General features: G+C 43.3%; 2 protein-coding genes across 2 annotated transcripts in view; one reads left to right on the plus strand and one right to left on the minus strand.

The window, feature by feature from the left end:
• Nucleotides 1-1,070: 1,070 nt before the first annotated feature.
• On the minus strand, nucleotides 1,071-13,049 carry DHFR (dihydrofolate reductase). Its single transcript, XM_066339743.1, has 6 exons — nucleotides 12,900-13,049; nucleotides 12,418-12,467; nucleotides 10,911-11,016; nucleotides 9,862-9,988; nucleotides 2,863-2,978; nucleotides 1,071-1,252 (listed from the first exon to the last, which is right to left on the minus strand). Exons 1-6 carry the CDS (start codon nucleotides 12,983-12,985, stop codon nucleotides 1,165-1,167), a joined length of 573 nt encoding a protein of 190 aa, XP_066195840.1. The 5' UTR covers nucleotides 12,986-13,049; the 3' UTR covers nucleotides 1,071-1,164.
• Nucleotides 13,050-13,071: 22 nt separating this feature from the next.
• Nucleotides 13,072-22,643, plus strand: part of MSH3 (mutS homolog 3) — a 91,179-nt gene continuing 81,607 nt past the window's right edge. The window contains exons 1-7 of the mRNA XM_066339742.1: nucleotides 13,072-13,188; nucleotides 15,376-15,499; nucleotides 16,121-16,341; nucleotides 18,632-18,844; nucleotides 20,211-20,327; nucleotides 21,077-21,194; nucleotides 21,711-21,856. Of these exons, the coding sequence (XP_066195839.1) occupies nucleotides 13,087-13,188; nucleotides 15,376-15,499; nucleotides 16,121-16,341; nucleotides 18,632-18,844; nucleotides 20,211-20,327; nucleotides 21,077-21,194; nucleotides 21,711-21,856 (1,041 nt within the window). The 5' untranslated portion in view covers nucleotides 13,072-13,086. The remainder of the gene's footprint in view (nucleotides 13,189-15,375; nucleotides 15,500-16,120; nucleotides 16,342-18,631; nucleotides 18,845-20,210; nucleotides 20,328-21,076; nucleotides 21,195-21,710; nucleotides 21,857-22,643) is intronic.

The raw sequence follows: 22,643 nt of genomic DNA on the forward strand, positions 1-22,643 counted from the left end.
TCTTTACTGATAATGCTTGGTAGGAGCATAGGAACAGACTTTTAAGAAACCAATGTATATTTTCTTCCACTTCAAAGTGGCTGTGGTCAAACTGACACAGTGAATCTTTATGAGAGCAGCCAAGCTTTCAGACAGCTGTGAACCTAGGGAAATATTAAAGCTTCTTTACCAGATTTTGCTGGGTTTGCGTGGCCAGGTTTGGAGAGCAGGGGGGCTGTAGGGGTGGCTTCTGTGAGAAGCTGCTGGAAGCTTCCCCCGTGTTCCATGGGGCCAAAGTCACCAGCTCCAGGATGGAGCCACTGCTGGCCAAGGCTGAGCCCACCAGTGGCAATTGCACCTTTGGGATAACAGAGTTAAGAAGGTAGGGAAAACCCTGTGGGGAACAACAGCTGGGGCGAGAGGGGCTGGAAGGGGACAGGAAAAGAGCCCTCCAGGCCCAGGCCAGGCAGGAGCAGCACAGATTCCCCTCAGCCCATCAGGAGCACAGCCTCAGCCGCAGCCCTGAGGAGCCCACCAGAGAAGCAGATGCAGGAAGGAGGCTGTGATCCCGTGGGGAGCTCCTGCTGGACCAGGCTCCTGGCAGGACCTGTGGCCCCAGGGGGAAAGAAGCCCACCTGGAGGAGGTTTTGCAGCAGGACTGGTGATCCTGAGTGACAGATCCTGGATCAGTGCATCCCTCAACTGCTGTGTGAGACTCCCTGATTCCCCTTCTCCTGCTGGGCTTGCTTACCTTTACCTCTACACCAATACATTTTAAAAGGTGTTATAAATGTATACAACATCTCAATTAAACTTAGGAGGATTGCTGCTTTCGCAGTGCTGGATGTTTTGAACAAGGAGAGAGATACTAAACTCCTTTGTTTCAGTAGAAATAAGTCTCTGACATAGTCTAATGCCTTTCCTTACCCAAGGAATTGTCAGGGATGCTGCCACGGATTGTAAGATCAGTGCAGGGCTTCATGCAACCTTTGCTGTGGAATTGCTCAAACCCCCTTCTGCAGGGTGTAACTTCAAAGTGTGGGGTGTGGTTTTTGGAAGCATTCACTACTGAGGTATTTTACCATCAGGCATGATTTTCTTCAAAAATTTAATGTATCTTTACAGTCAGTAAAACTTCATGGTTTAAAATACCTGCCCTTACAAAAGAAGTACAAAATGCCACCCTTATTCTGCCACACCAGCTTTTTCATACACTTCAAATTTGTACTGGATCCCATTCTCTTCTTGGATATCAGCAGGAACACCTGGGTACCTAGAGAGAGAGAAGAGAAGACAAAAGCCAACAAGCAGGTAAAAATATCATTATGATTCACCTGTAATTTATCCAATCAACTAGAAAAGCCAGTTGTTTGGGAAAAAAATGAAAACACTGTCTTTTGAACACGTACACTGTTTTTAGGAATCATTTAACTACTATCCATGATTTATATGATTTATATCCATCTTTTAGATCAAGGAACCATACTCTGACAGAAAACAACACCCCTATTTTTGGCTTAATAAAGAAATACCCAACATTTTTATTACAACCTCTAATATGTTATCAAAAATGTATGCTAAGGAAGAAGAGATTATAGAACACTTCAGGTTTTTTTCTTACGTTGGTTTTCCTAAATTGGTTTTGAGGAAATGCTAAGGACAAGGCTTTTTACAAGTCTGCAAGAGATTACTAAAGCAGGTGACTGCTACCATAGAAAGAGTTCCTCTATATTCCAGGTTTTCTAAACCACTTCTTATTAATAGATGCTTTCAAAATCTTTTCATCTTCCCTTGAAAGAACAAGGGTTTTGTATGAGTAATACTGACTTTGAGGGAGAGATACATTTTAAATTTATTTGGTAAGGTTTGGCATCGTCAGATTTCCACTTCAGTGAGGAAATTACCTGTTAGCTTACAAAATCATGTTCTAACACCAATGTTCATTTCAGTACATTGGGCAAGAACAACGTATAGCTAGGAACAGCTGAGAGAGAGAGAGAGAGCTTTGGGTCAGATCTGAGGACACTCAAATGAGCACATAGTAGTTCAGAATATATTGGAGTTGGAAGTGACTCATCCTCCCCACCCACCTTTTCTGTCCTGTATCCCTCTTCCCTGCCCCTGCTTATCCTCCCCCAGAGCCGTGCTAATCCATTCCTGTGCTCCCTGAGGAGAGTTTCACTCATACTTTCTATTTCTTCCATTGCTGGTCTATAACCAGCTGAGAGCCAAAATAGGAGCAGCAGGAAGAGCATCAGGTCCAGTCCTCCCTGGCTCTTGAGGCAGGTGTCTGAATTTTTGCTGCCTTAGTGTCTGTTGGATGTAATCTTGTTGGAGAGGACATAAAAGCACAACCGGAAAATGACAAGGATAATACACAAGAAACCATAGTGGATGGCAGAACCTGTAACTTTTTGTACACCTTTTCCTACTATGTTTGTTAGTAAGAAGTAATTTTCTCAAGAGGGAAGGAATAACCTTAGAAATATCTAAAGCTCAAGCCTCTCCAGTCAAATCAATTTAATTTGTCTTTGGCAATTTATCAAAGACATTCAGAGGCCAAATACTATTTACTAACAACACATTGAGAGTTACAAAGCTTAGTAAATATTTGAGTAATTCTAAACCAGGAAACAATAAGAAAAAGTTACTTTTAAGCAAATTGACATAGACAATTCCTTACCATGAAGATCACAGAGTTGAAGAACACAGCAAGTTCCAAGAAAATCTGTGCAGAGTGTGGTGCCATTCCAGGTTATAAGTAAAATATGATTCTGGGGATAAATTCACCTCTAACTCAAACCAACATGGCCTTAATAGAACCCTTAAACATTCAAATTAGATTATTCTGAAGACAAGCCTGATAAGCATTTTGGTACTTACTCTGTCAGAAGCTTGTAGTCTTTATGATCAATTTCTGGAAAAAAAGTGTCACTTTCAAATTCTTTCAAGATTCTTGTCACAAACAATCGATGATGAATTGGCTTCTCCATTGCTGCCTTTAGGAACAACACAAGCTCAGTCACAATTTTATGTATCACAAGATTTTAGCAAAGCCATGAAAATTACACTCTGAATCTCCTCTTTTAGACTCAGCTGAAGAGCAGTTTCGAAAGGGATAATTTCACACTGTATCAGTTCTACCTGGTAAGTGGCAGCACTACCTATTCTGAGAGCCTGGGGTATCTGATGGAACAACAAAATTTGAATAGTGAGAAGAAAGGGACAGTAAGGCCCAGTAGCAACAAGCAATTTCTAAATTACAGCTCTTCAGGAGACAGGAAGGTTTAAGTGGTGAGAGATGCCCACACCTCAAGGTAATTTGTTCTGATGCTTAAGATCACTGCCAGGGGTTTGTGCTGCATTTTTTGGAATTCCAGATATCAATCTACCCCTTAGTTTAACTTCAAAGTTGGATCTCTGGATTGTCACAAAATGGTAACTTGCACTGAAAGTTTTTACATTTCCAAGCTCCTTGGATGAAAATGTTTTAAGACAATGTTTGTTAAGTGAGTTTTTCACTAACAAATTCAGCAGTTAGGAATATACACATTGTCTTGAGATCAAAGAAAGGCAACTCTTCCAGATTTCTGTGGGCATTAAAATAACCCATGAAAAGGTACACTACGTTTGGTTGCAACACATTTTTGAAAAGCTTGTAGCTCTCCCTCCCTTTTGCTTAAACTGGCAATGAGCAATGCTCTTTGTGGAAGATGACTCACCATGCAGCAGGCCATTACGTTTTACTTCAACATACACAGGAACCAAGTAATAACAAATGGAATCCAATAAAATTAATTAACCACTGCTGAGAGGCTAATTCGTAGAAAAGCTGCTCTACTAGAGAACAGTTAAAAATGAAAGAGGTAATTCACAACACACAAACAGCACTGAACTGGTGTCCATCCAGTTTGTACACAAATACTAGTATTTTGCTGTGTTTAAGGATGGGGAGGTAAGAAGAGTCACACTTGTAAAATGACAGAAGAATAATAATCTGCTTCACAAATAAAAATATATTGTGTTCTCTAAATACAGACATACTTTTGCTTTGTAGAACAAATCCTATCCAACTCTGTGGGAATTCACCTTTATCAAGAACTCTCTACCAGTACAACAGACCAGAGAAGAGCACAGGGTGGGATTGACCACAGGCATTGCAAAGAAAGTTGAATTTAACCCCATGGAGACCAGATGGTGACCCCTGTTGCAGGGAAATGGTTTCATTGGCTGAATGAACCGTGTCACTGTCCCCACATTCACAAAACAAATGCAAATGCTTCCTCAGTTTTCCCAGACCAGCTCTGGAGGCCTGTGTTTAGGTGGCCCGTGACCAGTAAACAGCAAACAGAAAAGAGAATGGGGAAGAGCAACAGGGTCAGGCTGGTTTCAGGCCACATATTCTTCCTCAGCAGGTGGGAGTGCCCAGTGCCTGCTAGTGAGCGTGCAAGGACAAATATGCTCCCCCGTTTCACTTGCTCTGTTCTGTTCAGGGCAACTTTTCCCTGCTTTGGGACTCAAGTACACAGTTAAGTCAGCTACTGGCTGCCATCCCAAACCCAGCCTCAGCCCGTGCCCACAGCCCTGCCTGGTCATCCCCAGGCCGTGTCTGACCTGGCCATGATCATGGGGCCTGACCCTGCCCCACGGACCTGTCCCACCACTCTGAGCCCTGGCTGGGGAGCCCCCGCCATTCCACTTACTGCCCATGGGGTCCAGCTCCTGTTCCCTTGGGAATGCCTGGTCCTTCCTGCCCTCCCAAGGCAACTTCAGAAAACTTCAGAGAAGTCAATTTTCTATCAAACACAAAACCTTCCACAGTTGGAGCTTCCAAAGGAGCCTGTTGAGTGAGGACTCTGACACTGCCTCAGTGAAATACTGCTGAGGACATGGCAGGGTGGTAAAGTTGTTTTATCACATTGCTGTGATTTCCACAAGGAATGAAGTAGTTCCTCACTGATACTCAATTCAGTCTTGCCCTGTCCAGCCCACTCCACTGGTTTCACCATATTTTTGGGACCAGAGAGAAATCAGAACTGAGCTGATGGAATGATAACATACTCACTCTGCATATCATAAAACCATACCATACACACAAGGAAGTTGACACCTGGCTCTGTTGGTTTTTGTGGATTTGTATGTGTGTGTTTTTGTTGTTGTTGGCTTTGTTTATTTTTTTTAACAACCTATTTAATATATAAGGATGTGATGGACTTACGGGTCCTATTCCTAGTAAAAACTCAATGTTGTTTCTGACCTCTCTAAATCACAGTTTAAATGTGGTTAAAAGAGATTAATACAATTTATACTGAGTGGACTCAGTGGAAGGTGTCCCAGTCCATGATAAGAGGTTTGGAACGACATGAGCCTTTAAGCCCTTTCCACCCTAAACCATTCTCTGGGCCTCTGACACCCCTAGGATGTCCAGAGAGCATTATTTTTCTGAGTCAAGTACAAAACCTCAACCTCTCAAGAGACAATACCTTCACACAGGTGCAGCACTGTCTTAACTCAGAACAGAAACCTGGTTTTGAAATCACAGAATTGTGGAATTGCTAAGGCTGGAAAAGATCACTGAGGTTCTAAGATCATTGAGTCCAATGAATCTTCCAACTGTCCCCATTCAGCATTCCTGAGCTGTATGTGGGAGCAGACCATGGACCAAATTTCTTAAGGATGAAACTGAGCCAGAAACTGTGCTCCAGTACATCAGTACAATGAGTGAGCCACCACCACAAGCTGCCAGCACACAAGAAATACTCACAAGCCACCAGACAGCCCTCAAAACGTGAAGTGCCCACACAAAATCACAGAGTGCCTGCCACTATATGCAATAGCTTTGTAACTGCTGTAACCTACTGATCCCTGCTGGGCTCCTTCCTCCTCCTCCAGACAGACAACAGCAACCCCAGCTCCTTCTGGAACTCAGGAGACACAGAACAGTGCAGAGGAGATCCAAATGGCATTGCACTAAGATCCAAGCAAGTTAACCTGCTAACCTGTCCTGTCAGAAGTCCAAAAGCTTCCCGGGAGGCATCACTACTGCCCTGCAGCTACATTAGGAGATAATAAACCTGATGAAGGGATCACTGTCCAGTCACCTCAAGAAAATGACACCCACATGAGTTTTTCTGAACCCTCGCTGAACTGATGGAGCTGTTTTCAATCTTTCTGCTCTCACCTGTCAATCCCAACACCCTACCCAGCTTCTCTCTGTCCCCACTGCTCCCCCTTTCCCTGTCAAAGAGGTCAGGTCAGTTTCCTAGAGCGTGTGAGCACAGCATCAGCATGACCTACACAAGGATGTGAGTGGTCACCACAGCTCACAGAGCACCTGAGACAGCTGATGCCAATCCTCCCACCCCCTGCAGAAAACTGTCCTTGAGAGCTGAGGGACAGTGGGAGAGATGGCCATAACCAACAGAAGTATGCTCTGTGTCCTTATAAATGTTCACCAATCTAGCCCTTCCTCTTCTGCAGTTTGAGGAGGAAAAGGATGTGAACAGCAGCAATCCTCTGCCTTCATCCCACTTCTAGCAGGCAGCATCCTGTCCCAAAATGCCATCCTGGAGCACATGCTGTAGTACCTTGGCTTGCCTCAGTTTGTGAAGTCTGGACAGGGCACTGCAGCCACCTGTACCAGAGACAGACTGCACACCAATGCCCCAAATGTGCACTCAGACAGCTGGGCAGCTGCTGCACCTTGCCCCAGCTCCCTGGATGAGGGCAGGCCTGGCTGGTGTTTCAGCATGGTGCCTGGTCCAAGCAACATTTAGAGCAGGGCAGGTGCTCAGACATCCTGAACAGCCCAGGGCACGCATCAGGGGTGTGGGAAACAAAAAACAGCAAACATCTGGAAGGTCATGGCACACTCCCCACTCACACCATCTACAGAAACACGGCTTACAGGATTGTTCCCAGAGGTTGGTGACAACAGCCCTGATCATGGTGGACCTCCTCAAGCCAAACTGATTAACTGATCAGATAGTGCTAAGTTTAGGAGCTGTGTTAAAAGGCTCCACAGGACAATAAGCCACCACCTCAAATAACGATGTGGACCCTGGAGGTGTTGTCTGGCAATGGCAAAGCTGCTGCTGTAGCTTCTGACAGATGCCCTCAGTTGTGCACCCTCAGATCCAGTACATTCTGCGTCTGCTTCCTATTTCCCAGAATCCCAACGGAATGTCACCAGACTGAGCTCACTGTGCCAAGGATCACAGACCAAGCTGGGCAGAGCAGCTGCAGTGCTGACCTGAGAATCCCCATATCTTCCTGCTCCTCCACTGACACCCACAGCAGCCCCTTGACAGGTTGTCAGAGCAGCCCCTCACCAAGTGCCATGGGTGCCTGTGGTTCCACTTCATAGTAATTCCCAATGCAAAACCACTCAAGGAGTGAGCAACCCACAGAACAAACACCCTGCACAGACCATGTTCCTTGCCCACAGGATGATAGGGTCAGACAGAAGACCATAACAGAGAAGCTGGAGGCAAATCTCACTGGGAGCCTGCAAATCTGCCACCTGTAAGTGCTTGCCTTGATCTGAAAGGGCAGTAAGAAGCTCTCATGTGAACATCCTTTCTGTTTGACAGACAGCAGAAAGTATAAATAGACTTGGTTTTCTGTAACAAGAATCCTGTAACAGCCTGAATAATCAAAATGGGGTAAGTCTTTCTATAGACAAGCACAGAACTGTACTAATGAACAAAATCAGTTCTCAACCTTTGAGCCACACAAACTACTGAGATCAAAATAGTGCTTTAAAACCAAATACTTAAAATTACTGAATAAAATTTAGTAGTTCGCTTCAATTCACTTCAATTACCAATTGCTATTTTACTTCCCACATATTTCTACATGGTATAATGGAAATATTCATGTAAAATCCTTTGTGCATCTTTAATACAGGCACTAAAAATATTGCTTGGAGTTTTGGTAGATGTTTATGGTCCCCATAAAACCCTCTCAGTAAACATTACAAAGGTAATCTGAGAGCAGGAATCTGTATAAAACTGTCAAATTTCTCCCTAATATAATTAAACCTTCCTTTGAAATGTCTTTAGTAGATGCTTGAAAGGGAGGAAACAGCTGAAATTTTAGAACTACAAATGGTTGGACAGAACCTTAAAGCTCATCTTGTTCCACGGCAGGGACACCTTCCTCTGTCCCATGTTGCTCCAAGCCCTGTCCAACCTGGCCTTGGACACTGCCAGGGATCCAGGGACAGCCACAGCTTCTCTGGGCACCCTGTGCCAGGGCCTCCCAAGCATCCCAGGGAACAATTCCTTCCCAGTATCCCACTCATCCCTGCCCTCTGGCAGTGGGAAGCCATTCTCCCTTGTCCTGTCACTTCAGGTCCTTGTCCCAATTCCCTCTCCAGCTCTCCTGTAGCACCTTTCAGGCCTGGAAGGGGCTCTGAAGTCTCCCTGGAGCCTTCTCTTCTCCACACTGGACATCCTCATCTCCCTCAATGCTCTTCCATGTCCAGGGTAACCAGGTCTCCTATTACTTTACAAATTCCCTTGTGTTGATCAGCACAAATAGTACATTCCAATTTATTCTTGATCAAAACTGTCAACTTATAATGTTAGTATCGGTGAGTAATGTTCTAAAAAAAGGCATTATTGTCTTCCAAGTATCAGCCAGATGCTGGAAAAATAGTTAAAATAGAAGCCTCCAAGACTCCAAGACAGATGCTCTTGGAAGAAGCAGCAGAAGCAGTAACTCTTTACAGCTGAGCCTGTGGCTGTGGCAGGGAAGGGGCAAATGCTGCTGCTCAGAGCTGGCTCTGGCTCTTGCTGCACACAGCTCTGCCCTCTGTGAGGGGAAGCCCTCTCCAGAAACCCTCTGCCTGGCAGAGGCACCATCGTGGCTGAGAGCCAAGAACAGTTCTTCTGTAGGACTGTATCTGATTATAGGCTGAATGCATCTGCACGTCGAATATATGGTGGACTTCACCACGAGGAACAACAGTGTTATTTCATATGCACCTCATCTTCTTACAGTCTTAGCAATCTGTAACTACTTAACTGTTTTTTTACTGTAAAAGATGCATTTCCTCAGACACAGAGGTTCATGAAAAACATGAAGTGTAAAGAAGTACCAGAAAAATGCATTTTGTTACCCTGTACACAGGGCAGAGTATCAGCCCTAATTTCCCACCAGGTGCATTATGGCACTGCCATCACACATCTCATGTCTGAGTGCTGAACAACAACTGGAGTGTATCTCCCAGCATGCTTGTAATAACTAAAGGACAACAGCACTGCTTCTTTCACTGTTAAAAAGAATTTGCTTCACAATTCTTGACCCAGGGAGTGGGAGCAGTAGGAACACCGCTGGACGGGAAAGCAGAGTGAGTGTGAACCTTTTGTTGTATGATTATCTCCTGTTATTGCTGACACCATGACCTGTCAGCTCTCTCTAAATCCTATTTTCTTCTCCATTTACATGTATAGAGTGTCACACTCTGGCTAAAAATCCCAGAGCACTTTCCCTTTTTTTCTTTTTTTTTTTCTTTTCACATCTTTTGCAGGGTCACTCAGCAATCTCAGTAAAATAAACATAACAATATGGGCTCAGTAAAATAAACATAACAATATGGGCTTTGTCTGAAGAACCTAGTAATTTAGGTATTTATGAAAACCTCTCAAAAGCACAACAACAGTGTGACACTGGCCCACTGGCAAGAGCAATGTTCAGTTTCTGGATGGGTATTCTGAACTTGAAAGTTGAGATCCTACTCTCTGAGACCTGTTCTGCTGCAATCACTGCAGTTTGCTGGTAATGTGAAGGGAAAGCACCTCCTAAAGCAGCAGTAATAGGAACTTCATCCTCATCCCATCACAGAAAATCAGTAATTTAGGAGGAGGCTAAATGTACCTTGTACACTGAAGTGCCTCCCACGATCCAAACCATGTCTACTTTACTTTTTAACTCTGGTGAATCCAAAAGAGCTAAAGCATCATCCAGACTTTTGGAAAGATAATGTGCTCCTTTCGGGATTTCCCTAGAAAAAGCAAAGTTTTATTACTAAATAAATAAAGGACAATTCATCATGATCATCAATATAAACTAGACACAAAATGAGCTTTGCTGAATTAACAAATAACTACGTTTCACATTAGTTAATTATTTTGCAATGCCTGTTATTGCCAAATTATGTTAAAAGTCTCATCTGACTGTAGGATTGTTCAACAGATCACAGCTTAACCAGAATTTAGGAGGCATTATAAATTAAAAATCAGGAATTTCACAACATGTTTTTGAAAAAGTGTAACTGAGAAATATACTATCCATAAGATGAATACACAATCTATAAATTAAACACAGACCATAAAATACAGATAATCAAGAAATTAAACGTAGATTTTTACTTGAATTCCCGAATGTTAATATTTCATTCAATGAAACTAGTTCAAAAGCCAGTATTTGCTGACCACCCACATATTCACCCGCAAATCCACCAACATTCTCCAAAGCAATGAAGCACAAGTGGACATTTGTGTTTAAAAATATTTCTGTGACTGTGGGTGATGCATTCAAGAAGAGAGTTCTGAAAATGGACAGTTCATCCACAAAGTCTAATGAAAATAAACTTCAAAAATGGATTAAGGGCCACCAATCTAAGCACAAACCAGAGAAACACAGTTAAATGCATGTGTCAGAAGCACTACTGAAAATTGTCAAATGGCTTGTGAGTAGAGCTAGAAGCAGTACTCATGATGCAAAGTAATGACAATTACCTTGTGAATGAATTTTAAAAAATTAAAAATTTAGAGTAAAGTAGTTATAACACTCAGAACCAACAGCAGAAATGCTTTCTAACCAGGTATCAAAAAGACTACATTTGGAACTACTGTATGTTGTAATGCTACAAACATTTTTTGGTGCAGGTTTTTATTTGTTTGACAAGTATTTATCATACTTACTTGAGCTCCCTGCTGAGCACAATATTAATTCTGTCTTTTAAAGGACGGTTCTTCTCAGGAATGGAGAACCATGTTTTCCTACCCATTATCAGTGCATTCTGTTTACCTGTGCAGGAGAGAATTGACTTGAATTGTTTAGAGACAATGATGGACTTCCCCTGCCCTTCCAAGCCCCACTCCAGCAGTTAGCAAAAGCATGAGCTAAGCTCCAGTTTTCAAATGAGTCACACACAGATTTTTAAACCCACAATAATTTCTAGGAGAAGAACCAGTCAAATTAAATCTAAAGTCGAAGTGCTCCAGTGGCTCAATAATACTCTTACATTCACACATAAATATAATTTCTGACCAAACCCAAGCATTCATAACCTGACTACCTCTCATAGATAAATCTGCTAGGGAAAGGAATGTTTCTCTTTTCCAGGAAAAAGTTATCAGAGAAAAAACCACAAAGCCAACATGGTCACTCTTTCCATGTTGTTTCCAGACACAACAGAGACAATGTTGTTGTGTCACACCTGACATTCCTGGTGTGAAGATTTATGGCAGCATAATCCATTAGGAAGTCTGGTTATGAAGCACTTTACCTGCCTAGCATCTAAGACCACAGCTTATCAAAAGATCTGCAGGCAGGATAGAGCAAAATGTTTCTTTGTAATTATATTTCAAACATCTTTTTTCTTGATCACAGGTTATTTGTGGCAGGTAAGATGCAACTCGCAGACATCTAAAAAGACAACTGTCAATTGTGTTCTTTCCTTTTTTTGTATATATAGGGTTGCAAAGGGCTGAATCAGGTTGCCAAACACATGTAAAGTCTTTCACTTAAAACTGTTTCAAAATGAGATTAGACATTCCTTGTGGATTACGGAACAGACATTCAAATTAGAAAATTGAATAAGTCACCTAATGAAAACACTGTATCAAGCTGATCAGAAGTGAGTTTTATTACCAAACAAGTGAGTTTTAAAAGCATAAAAAAGCCCTAAACAAACCATGAAAAAGTGTTGACAAACAACTGCAGTATTTCTGCTCTACGCTATCAGCATGGTTTGGATTTTCTGGAGCATGGATTTGGCTCGGCACTCAGAAAACTCAGCAAAATTACCGTCACAAGGGTCAGAGGGATGGATCAAATGGCCAAGGCTAAGCTACAGCAAACAAGTTAGATAAGCTAATGCAGACTGAAAAAAAACAAACCACTTCTCCTAATTAGGCAGCTTGTGAAAACCTTCCCATCTTAACTTAGAGTTCTGGGTAAAGACTTGTTACATAAACTTCAGATGAAATTTTCTATTCCTCTGGTGAAAGGACTTGAAAATTGTTTCCTAAGAGATCTCCTGCATCTCTTCTGAAATATCTGATTCATCTTCTTTTCTCATCTAATCCCACCAGTTACAAAGGGCTGAAATACTGGTGAGATTTGTGAGGGCAGGAAGGGGGCCAAGGCAGTGAAATGCAGAATCCCGAGGTTTGAGTGTCCGGCGCCACACACCCTGCACTTTACCTTCCACACGGGATGTGCTCGTCATTCTCTGGAAGTACTTGTACTCATTCCTGCCGGGGAAGCACGAACTGCGTTACAACGTGTCTTAAGAATAAATTCTCTAATTCGTAATTTTTTTTGCAAGTTCTCTAATTTCAACAAAAAAAACCCTTCTCATGGATGGGAGTGCTGCCGGGGAGAGGCGGGTGGACGGGGCTGGGCCGGTGCCATGGTCGAGGGCGGGATCTTTGTCCCCCCAGCTGTACTTGCATGAGCGATAACCTGCGGCCACAGCCACGAGAAAGAACCCATCCGAAAAACCACCCAACAGCCCCGCTCCCGCCATGCCGCCGCTTTCCCGCCACACATAGCATCCTCTCACGCACTACAGCTCCCAGCGCGCCCCGCGCGGCCCCGCCGCACCCGCGTGCTGCCGCGCGGCGCGGGGCACGCTGGGGGCTGTAGTGCGGGAGGGGGGGGCCGGCGGCGGCAGGCAGCGGTACCTGAGCGGAGGCCAGGGCAGCCGCCCGTCCTTGCCGATGCCCATGTTCTGGCTGACGGCCACGATGGAGTTGAGCGAGCGCGCCATGGCCGCTCCGAGTTCCCCGCGCCGTGTCGCGCCGGGGCGGGTTGGGGCGGGCCGAGCGGGCGCATCCGGCGGGAGGCGGTGCCATGCCGCGGGGCCCGGCCATGCCGCGGGGCCGGCGGGGCGGCGGGGCCTCGCGGCAGCTGGTGCTCAGCAGGTTCTTCGGGGCGGCGGCGAGCGGCGGCGAGCGCGGGCCCCGCAACACGGTGCGCGGGGCGGGGCGGGGCGGGCACGGCCCGCTGTCTCGGGGTCCCTCCCGGTGTCCCTGTCCGGGACACGGACGCTGCGGGACTCGGCCCCAGGGCCGCCGCAGCCCGGGCTGCGAGGTCCCGGCTGTGGCTTCTGTGTGACGGAGGGCACTGGTACCCCTGTACTCCGGGAGCAGCCTGGCAGGAAGGACACGGAGCTGCTGGAGAGGGTCCAGGGGAGGCCACAGAGAGGATTTGGGCTCTGGAGCATCTCTCTGCTGGGCAGAGACTGGGAGCTGGGCCTGGTCAGGGTGGAGAAGGGAAGGCTGACGGGGGGCTCCCATCAATCCATACAGACATCTCCAAGGGATGCTAGGATAGGCCAGTGCCAGGATGAGGAGCAAGGGCCATCAAATAAAGCTCAGCAAATTCCACCCCAGCAGGAGGAAGAAGTTCTGTCCATGGAGGGGCAGAGCCCTGGAACAGCTGCCCAGGGAGGGCCTGGAGTGTCCCTCTCTGGAGACATCCCAAGCCCAGCTGGACACGTTCCTGTGTCACTGCTCCAGGGGATCCTGCCAGGGCAGGGGATTGGAGCTGGAGGAGCTGCAGAGGTCCCTTCCAGCCCCAGATACCCCGTGATTCTATGATACAGGATGAGCATGTTGTGGAGGAGCTGGAGCTTGGCACAGGTTTGGTGAGCTGGACAAGGCCAGTGTGTTGGTCCATGTCTTTGGGGCTTCATTCCTATGTTGAGCTCCCGTGCCTTTCAGTTTTGCAAAATGTTCAGATTATCATAAGGCAGGATGTTCTCTGAGGTTTGATCTTTGTGCATTTTGAAGCCTGATGAGCAAGAAGTGAGACCTGATCAGTGGGACATGCCACAGCTGCATCACTTAGTCAAGTCCTGGAATTAGCAAGTTTTAAGGATGTAAATCAGGACGTTGGTGTACCTCCATGTTTGCCTTGCAAACTTGTCAGAGTGCTCAGGGTCCACATGTCCTGCAGCTGAACCCTGTTCATGCCAGTACCACAACTCAGCCCTGCAGGTCAGACAGAGCCGGCCCAGGCACAGCCCCTGCCCCTGAGCAGGGGCACAGCTGGGCTGGGGTCACACAACCCGCACGGCAGTGACATCATTCCTGACAGAGGGACAGTGCTTGGGAAGTTACCAGCTCTGTCTCTGTAAAGAATGTAAGTAATGGCAAGGCAGGGGCAGTGAGGTGTGCTGGAACAGCCCGAGCCCTCAGGCCTGCCCAGCACTGGGGAACACCCAGTGTCTCTCTCCAGGGTGTTGCTGTTGGCTTGTGACACACTGAAGAATGAATCCCATTTTTGGGCAGCTCTGGCACGCAGTGAGCCATGCTCATGTCCTGGTTTCTGGAGCTTGGGTGACTAGAGGTCTGAGTGCTGGTAGGTGCAGGGCCAAAAGAGCCTGCAATGGTGTAGATTCTCCCTGTGTCACCACTGGGAAAAAGTGGCTGTCTCCCAGCGGTTGGATTTTATTCTGAGTTTGTATTTCCAGTCTCTGAGTTGCTGTTTCCAGCTCCTGGCCCTGTAAGGACATTTGCTTTTTCTACTTGTGCCTGAAGTCCGCTATTTTGGTTGCCTTTGGTTCAAATATAATTTGAAAGGTGTGATTATGGCTTTCTGCCCTTGTAGAAGAATCTTACTCATTAGTGTTTCTCTGGTGGTATTTAACAGTGGACTTGAAAACTACTACTGATTGGGACTGTTCTTGTGTGGACGTTTTGGATTTAGTTGGTGACAGTGGACTTCCGAAGTTCCTACTTAGTTTTAAGGAAATTGAAATTCCACAGTTAAACCATCTGAGATTATGATATGGAATATGGATGTGAGCTGCTGAAGGCACCTGTTGTGTGCTTCTGTGCAAAGTGTTTATGTTTTGTTGGACTTACAAGTTACTTCTTCATATTTAGTCAAGCTTCTTGCAGAAGATCAATGATGAAACAGGAAAAGTGATGAATTTGCTATTTACATAGTGTTATAACTGCATGTTTCAAAACACATCTGAGGAGCAGGATGCTCCAAGCTCTTCCAGCCTGGCCTGGAACAATACCAGGGATGGGAGGTTGGATTATTTTGCATTAACTTCTTAATGCAAAAGTTGCTGTGAAGTTGCTGGTTGCATTATTCTCTTCCAGAGAGAATAGGTAACTGAACGTAGGAGTTTAATTTGTGTTTCAGACTTCTGAATTTGCCACAAAAAGGTGCACATCTACTGAAAGCAATGAACCCTGTGAAAAGAAGACCAAGGCGCGACAAATTACTCTGGAAGAGATCTGTAACCCGCTGAGGACTCAGGATAAAAGTGAGTTGATGTTAGCAAACCTTCAAGCATTGGCAGGCTGTAAATAAGTTCTTCTTTGTCAGTTGCTCTGTTGCCTCAGAAATGCCCAGGTTCGATATGACTTTGGGCAGAGGATTTAATAAGTTAATGCTGGGATGAAAACCAGTGAATATAAAGTTCATTACTTTTTAGTTGAAAGAATTAGCCTCTTTAAGTTTCAAAGTGGGGATGGTATTAAATTTGTTGGTGTGATGCTTCGAAGTATCACTAGGACACTCTCAAGAAGCAATATTGTCTGTTAAAAGAAATGTACTGAAAGAAGATTTGTTTGATTCCGAGTGTTCTTAGCTAACTTTACTGATGTGCAGTTGTCAGTCCAAAAAATATTGATACCTCTCTTCTCGCATAGAAAGACGCATACAAGTGAGGAATATTGGTTTTCCAGGGAAGTTAACCAAGCTGTTTAAGTGCATGATTCTGTTATTCTGGCAGAAATACTGCAGTGGGAGAGGAGAGAGAACATAGGGAAGAGAGACATGGAGGAAAATGCTTGTGTTCTGTGCTTACTGATGTTCTTCTAATAGACATTCTCTTTTAGAAAGTAAGTTGCTAATACATTTTTGTTGTGAATTTTCACTGAAGAAGAATTTCGGAAGTGTGAAAAGTCCCGTGTCTGTTTGCAAACTCTGGACAGGCTGAGGGAGTTCTGCAGTGATTCAAACCAGCAGTGTACCAGAGTCCAAGAGGATGGCTTTCAGAAGAAAGAATCTCAGAGTTTGGAAAAATGTCCCAGTATTTCTGAGAAAAGCTCAGAATTGAAGAATCCTCTGTCTTGGGACACCGGCCCAAAGGTCTCACAGAAGGTATGCAGAGCTTTGGCCCTGTGGTGTGGGTAGATTGCTTGTTATGAGTTAAAGCAGCAAGCTTTGTCACAAGCTTCCATTTGTGCTCCTGTGCTCTGACATGGCATGGTGCAGCAGAACCCCACAGACCTGTGTTTGTTTTCCTGAAGCTCTTTGCATGGTTAGCAGAATGGCTGTTCTCTTGAATTGTTGAATACATTTGAACTGTTGAACAACAGCATCATGAGGGAACAGAAGCCCTGTTGGTGGCACCTGTGCCTCTGTGGGAAGCTGTAACATTTTAATAGCATGTGTTCAGAGAGGCACTTGACTCAGCTTGCTTTCAGTTCCACCAGTTTTGATTTGGGCTCTCAAACTTCTAACAGACTTTATTTGCAAAAATATTGTGTAGGGTTATCACTGAGATGTGGCTTAATCTAGTTGCTGGTAAATGTAATGCCTTTTCATCTACAGAAGTTAGGGGTAGCTCACATGAAAAATTGTCATTATGATAGGTATGGTGCAAACCAAGAAACTCGAGTGAACTATACTACTTTGCTTCCTCTTTAATTCCTGGGGTAGTTAACATTAGTTAATTGGGGGGTTTGGTGGCCAGTGTGCTCAGTTTGACATATTCAGGTCCTAGAATGCATCTCGTTGCTTACTGTGGTAGCTGCTCTTCAATGGACTTCTACATCTGGCTTTAGCTAATTTTAACCTTCCCTGTCTGAGGGCTGTGACCTTCTACTGGAGGTGTCTGCTTTGTGTGAATATGGGGTCCACATGCTGAAATGAACAGGTTGTTGCAAGAGAATTCTATTGTGGTAAGGGATTGAGGTTGTGAAGGTGTGGTCAGTTAGAGAACCCAGAAAACTGATTGCAGGGCTGACCTGCCTTCCTTGGAAGGCGTCCTTTTAGCTATTTGTGTCTTGCTTTTTACTTAGGAACCTTTCTCCAGCTGCTAACGTATGACCATCTCAACAAGTCAGCTTTTGTGTTTGTTTTTACTTCTTATATCGTGTTTCATGCCCTTATTTCACGTGCTTTGTCACAATAATTTCCTGTTAAACAAGACAAGGTCATCCTGTTTGGCAGGCACAGACCTTGGACTGAAGATCACTGAGTCTGTGGGTTGAGGATTTTGCAGTAGAGACATTTGAGCTTCTGAAGCCACCCAAGTTCGGGTTGCAGTGCGGCTTTATTTGTGCTGGGCTGGTTCTCTTGCTTAATGGTGTGCAGTTGTGGGGATTTTGCAGTCACAGTTAAGTGCTGTTTTTCCCTGGTTGTTCTCTGACTTCACTCTTTGTATATTCCCATGACCCAAAGTATATGATTTAAGCTATCTCTCAGTGTTTATTCTGAATTACCATTGCTGCTAAACAGTCTGTTTACTTTGTTTCTTGTAATCTGAATGGGCCATTGGTAGAAATGGAAGTTTATTGGATTTATGTGCAGATACAGAATTTATACCACAAGCTGATCAATTGTGTTTTGAACAGTCATATGCTTAAAAAAATTCTGGAGGGTGTTGTCTTTGTATTTTTTTAACCAATATTATCTGTTCTTGATAATTGTGATGTAAGTGAGGAGGAACTTTGCTGTAAGTTAAACACTTTTCGGCATTTTTGTCTGCACTTCTGAAGCCATCACTGCTGAAAATACAGAACAACACAGTATGGTAGAGCTGAAGTTGCTTGGCTAGAATAGGCTTCATAATGTGATTGTAAATTATAAACTGCAGACAGAGTGGGCTCAAAGCCTTTCACATTTAAGGTTTTAGAAACTGTAGTGTAGATTTTCAGTGTTTAAGTTATTCTGAGAGGTTTGCTGAACTTACAGAGGAAGTGCAGACTGGAGATGGAGTATAGTTTTGGTCGCTGAGACAGGGAGCTGAGACTCAGATTTGTTTCTTGATTTACTGTTTTTGAGACATCATTCATCTCTTTGTGCTGGAGCTTCTCACCTGTAATCTGCAGCAGTAATTCATCCTTACTTCAATATATATCCAGTTTAGACTGCCTAGTCTTTGCAGCCTGCATTGTCTTGGTCTGTGCTTTGAGAGCATATTGTACAATAGGGTTCTGATCTCCCCTTAGGTGTCTGAGGACTAACTTTGACTTTCATGGCTTTTTAATTCCTTTTCATTCCAAATATACTGGATTCTGTGTATCCTGCTTCAATAGTTGTGCTGCAGCTTGGGGGTTCTTCAGTGCGAGTGCAATCTTTAGCTCTATGGTCAGTGCAAGCCGGGGAGGGGGCAACTGATTTGTTTAATGATTCCTAATTATACTTTTCCATCTTTTTTTTACAGGAGGAGTTACAATGTAATCTTAGTCAATTTTCTGCATCTGTTAAGTCCTATGAAAATGCTCAAAATTCTTCAGATACAAATCTTAATAAAAGAACTAAAAGCATTTACACTCCACTAGAACTCCAATTCATAGAAATGAAGAAAAAGTATAAAGACGCTGTTTTGTGTGTAGAATGTGGATACAAATACCGGTTCTTTGGACAAGATGCGGAGGTAATTTTTTTCCCAAATTATGGAAAGATACTTGCTTTATGCTGGTGTCATCCCAGGTCTGTGGCTAGTTCTGGGAAGGGGCTTTTTTGGGGGCATAAGTTTTAAGGGGTATTTTGTTTTGTTTTGTTGCTTGAAATCAGGATGAAAAATCTCTGCAGGCTGGAATTCAAGACTATCCGTTATGCATACTTTTTTTGTCAAAATGGCATTTATTATTTTGTAATCACATGGTAATGCTTGCTATCTTGTATTGAGTATTTAAGGTGAATTCCTAGAATAATTTTTTGTCAGAGTTAAAGTTAAAAAACTTTTGGAGGTGAAGGGTATGTCATGGCTCAGAGCTCTACTATAATATATATCCAATATAGAACTGTAATGTATGACATTAGGAATCTTTCAGGTGGAAAGGCAGTTGAGCAAGTGATGTTAAAAAAGATGAATATATCAGGTACAGCCTGGGTGCAGAGAGAATCCTGAATGCATGCCTAAATGTGCCACCTACACATGGCAGACCTGTAGGAACTGGAAGGGACTATATAACAAACATAATTTTAAATTTTAACAAACATATGAACATATGATGGTTCATAAATGTTTCATAATGCTTTTTCTTATGATCTGTCCCAAAGTTGTTGCTACCAACATTTGGTTGGTGCGATTTCCATAGTTGAGACCAGTGAGAAATGTTGCTTGGTTACTGGGAATTCATTTTCCTCATCATATTTGTGCTGTGTAATTTGTCTGCTCATTTGCTGGTGTACTTAGAGTCCAGAAATAGAAATATGCTTTTCAGATAGACAGGTCAGTGTTTGCCTGCATGTCCTGCCTTACACCACATTCTCTAGTCAGTGAATACCTGCCATTTTGCTAAGGGGCAAAAAAGCAGTACTAATCACGTGTCACATTTTAGTAAGTTTTGTTACTCTTTTTTACTAAGTATTTAGTTTCCACTGCTGTTCAATATTGATTTTTCAGTATTTTAGTTGATTGGCCAGGTTAATCCCATCTTTATCACCATACACTGAATACTTCCATTCCTGCTGTGCTTTTAGTGGTGTGAAAATCATTTGACCTTTTGCTGAGCTGTGTTTCAGACTCTGTGTGTGCAGTGTGGGTGGTTTACCTCACAGTGGTAAAGATCAAGGTGCAACCTTAAAACCTGACACCCGCAGCCTGTGATAGTGAATCCCCTGTTCGTGGCAGTGCTGGGACAGGAAGGTGGAGGGGCCCCTCCAGGCTTTCTTCTGGAATGTTTTCCCTTTGTCACTGAGCTTTTAATTGAAGTTGTGCATCACTGTTGTCTTAGAGATAAGCTCCTTAGCTTCTTAGATTACTGTTGGGACCCATTGGCTGACTCTTGTTGCAGATTGCAGCTAAAGAACTGAACATTTACTGTCACCTGGATCACAACTTCATGACTGCCAGCATCCCCAGCCACCGGCTCTTCATCCACGTGCGCCGCCTGGTAGCCAAGGGACACAAGGTTACCCCTGACTCCTGCTAATTGAGTACAGACCAGCCCTGAGAGAACTTGCACTGCTTGTACCAGAACCTGGTTACAGCTGAGAAGTGGGCAGCTCGTTATTGGTGGTTCTTGCAGTAGAGATAGCCAAATTCCCTTTGTTTCAATTTCTCTGTGGTGGGGGTGTCATGAACTATTAGCAGATTCTGAGAAGTACCTTCATTTTATCAGGAAAATTTTTTTGATTGTGATAATAGTTCCAAAACAATTATTTTTTTCAGTGTTTAAGTATCAAGCTTTTGCATTTAAAAAGGAGATATGTACATATCCTCTCTGTGTTTTATTATTTCTCTCATCCTTGTTTTTCTTATCCCAGCCCATTTTTTTCCTATGTTCCTTCCTGTTCTGGATCCCTGTAATTCTGTGGCTTTCTGGTGACAACCTCTTTTTTTGCTTCCTTTTCTAAGAAAAGGACTTGTTGATTCTCTAATAAGCAGTGATGTCCAGCTAAATTGTTTCAAAATAGGAGGAGAAGGACAGGTACCGAAGTTGAGAGGGCAATCAGGAGTAGGAAAAGGGTCAGGAAAAGCAGTGCCTTATAATCTCATTAGTAGGACTGATGTGAAAGCCCTTTCTGTTGATGATGTATTCCAGCTTGAATTATGCATTTGTTGTTTGCACATCTTAAAAGATGACCAGATATATAGAATAATAAAAATAACAATTTATTACCAGAGATCTAACTTTGTTTCTTGTTTGTCTGCCTGTAGGTTGGGGTAGTAAAGCAAATGGAAACTGCAGCACTGAAAGCTGCTGGAGAAAATAAAAGCTCTCTCTTCAGCCGTAAGCTGACTGCCCTCTACACTAAGTCTACACTTATTGGAGAAGATATCCTTTTCAAATAAACTGGGTTTCAGACTAAACTTTGGGAGCCTTGGTTCTAGTGTTATCACCAGGATGGATCATGAGCAGGTAGTGGCTGACATAAGAGTGGCAGCAAGAAATAAAATTCCTTTAGTTTTATGTTGTGGTAAAACATCTTGCTGTCTTTGCAAACAATTTAATCTCCTCAGGGCTGTAGGTTTGTTGTGTTTACTGTAGTTGCTTTCTGAAGTAATGGAGTGGACTTACCAAATCTACAGTGTCCTGCAGATCTTTCCTAGAAAATGTTAAAATGAGGGAGAAACATCTTTTAACCAATGAATTTTATTTCTTCCATTTTTTGTTTTCCTCTATCCTGTCTTACTAACCTCATGTTTTTAATTTAATTTCTCAAACAAACTTACTAGATACCAGAAGCTGAAAAGATTGTTAGATTAATGTTTGAGAGTACAAGAGTTAGATTTGGAAGACCCTTGAATAGTTCACCCAAATCTGTGTACTGTTTTTTTTAACATTTGTTACATGTGAACCCTTTGTTGAAGCTGGATGATTCTGTAGATGTTGAAGAGGTAACATCTGATGTCCCTGATAACTACCTCCTCTGCATCTGTGAAAATGGAGACAACCTGAAAGGCAGGAAGAAAGGTGACATTGTTACAGGCATTATGGTTAGTTTCTCAGGAATTAGTATTTTAGGGTCTGCGCGGTTGTTTTGTTGAGTGTTTTGGGTTTTTTTCTGGGGAGGTGGGTGGGTACCTTGTTAAATTCATGACTGTTCTGTCTTTTAGATTTTATTTTGTGGGGGAGTAGAAATTGATTTTTTTTTCACACAGAAGAGGCACTTTAGGTAAGATAACTGTGTGTGAACTGTTATGGCTTTATATTTGAAAACTGCAGAAAAGGCATGGAGTTGATAGTTGGACATTTATCAAACTGTTTTTGCTGGTGTTACACTTGAAAACATACTAGTATGTTAACCAAATACATTAGTGAAATTATTAGTTCAGATGCTTTACAAATTTCAATGTTTAAGCATTTTTAGGGTCAGTATTTTAAAGCTTGTGAGCACCTTTTTCCTCTACAAAATGCCATTCTTTAGAGGAAGAGACCTAGGATTTTTTACCACTTACACTTCAGATTCGTATTGTCTTTTATGGTGAAGATTAAACCCAGTCCTGTTTAACCAGCAGAACACAGTGATAACTGAAGCCCAGTCAGCTGGTAATGAATTAATTAAATGTATCTTCATTATCCCTCTGTTTGAATGTCATACTGCTGTTGGAAGAGAACAACAAAAGCAAGTGTTCAAATTCCAGTTCAAATTACATGTACATTTCATAGACTTCAGTTAATAATAAATTTGTCTGGTATTAAAAATTGAACAGTGATGGACTGGTAACAGCAAGAGCACATTTACATTTGTAAAGTATTGTTGCCACTTACCAAGACAAAGTT

Source organism: Sylvia atricapilla, chromosome Z (genome assembly GCF_009819655.1).
Source record: "Sylvia atricapilla isolate bSylAtr1 chromosome Z, bSylAtr1.pri, whole genome shotgun sequence".
Lineage (NCBI taxonomy): Eukaryota > Metazoa > Chordata > Aves > Passeriformes > Sylviidae > Sylvia > Sylvia atricapilla.

Excerpts from the sequence above, each read along its gene's own strand:
- DHFR (XM_066339743.1), bottom strand. The coding sequence starts at position 12,985 with ATGGCGCGCTCGCTCAACTCCATCGTGGCCGTCAGCCAGAACATGGGC. Across the intron at positions 11,017-12,417 it reads GAGCACATCCCGTGTGGAAG|GTAAACAGAATGCACTGATA; the intron begins GTAAAGTGCAGG and ends TCTCCTGCACAG. Across the intron at positions 2,979-9,861 it reads GAGGCACTTCAGTGTACAAG|GCAGCAATGGAGAAGCCAAT; the intron begins GTACATTTAGCC and ends TTGTTCCTAAAG.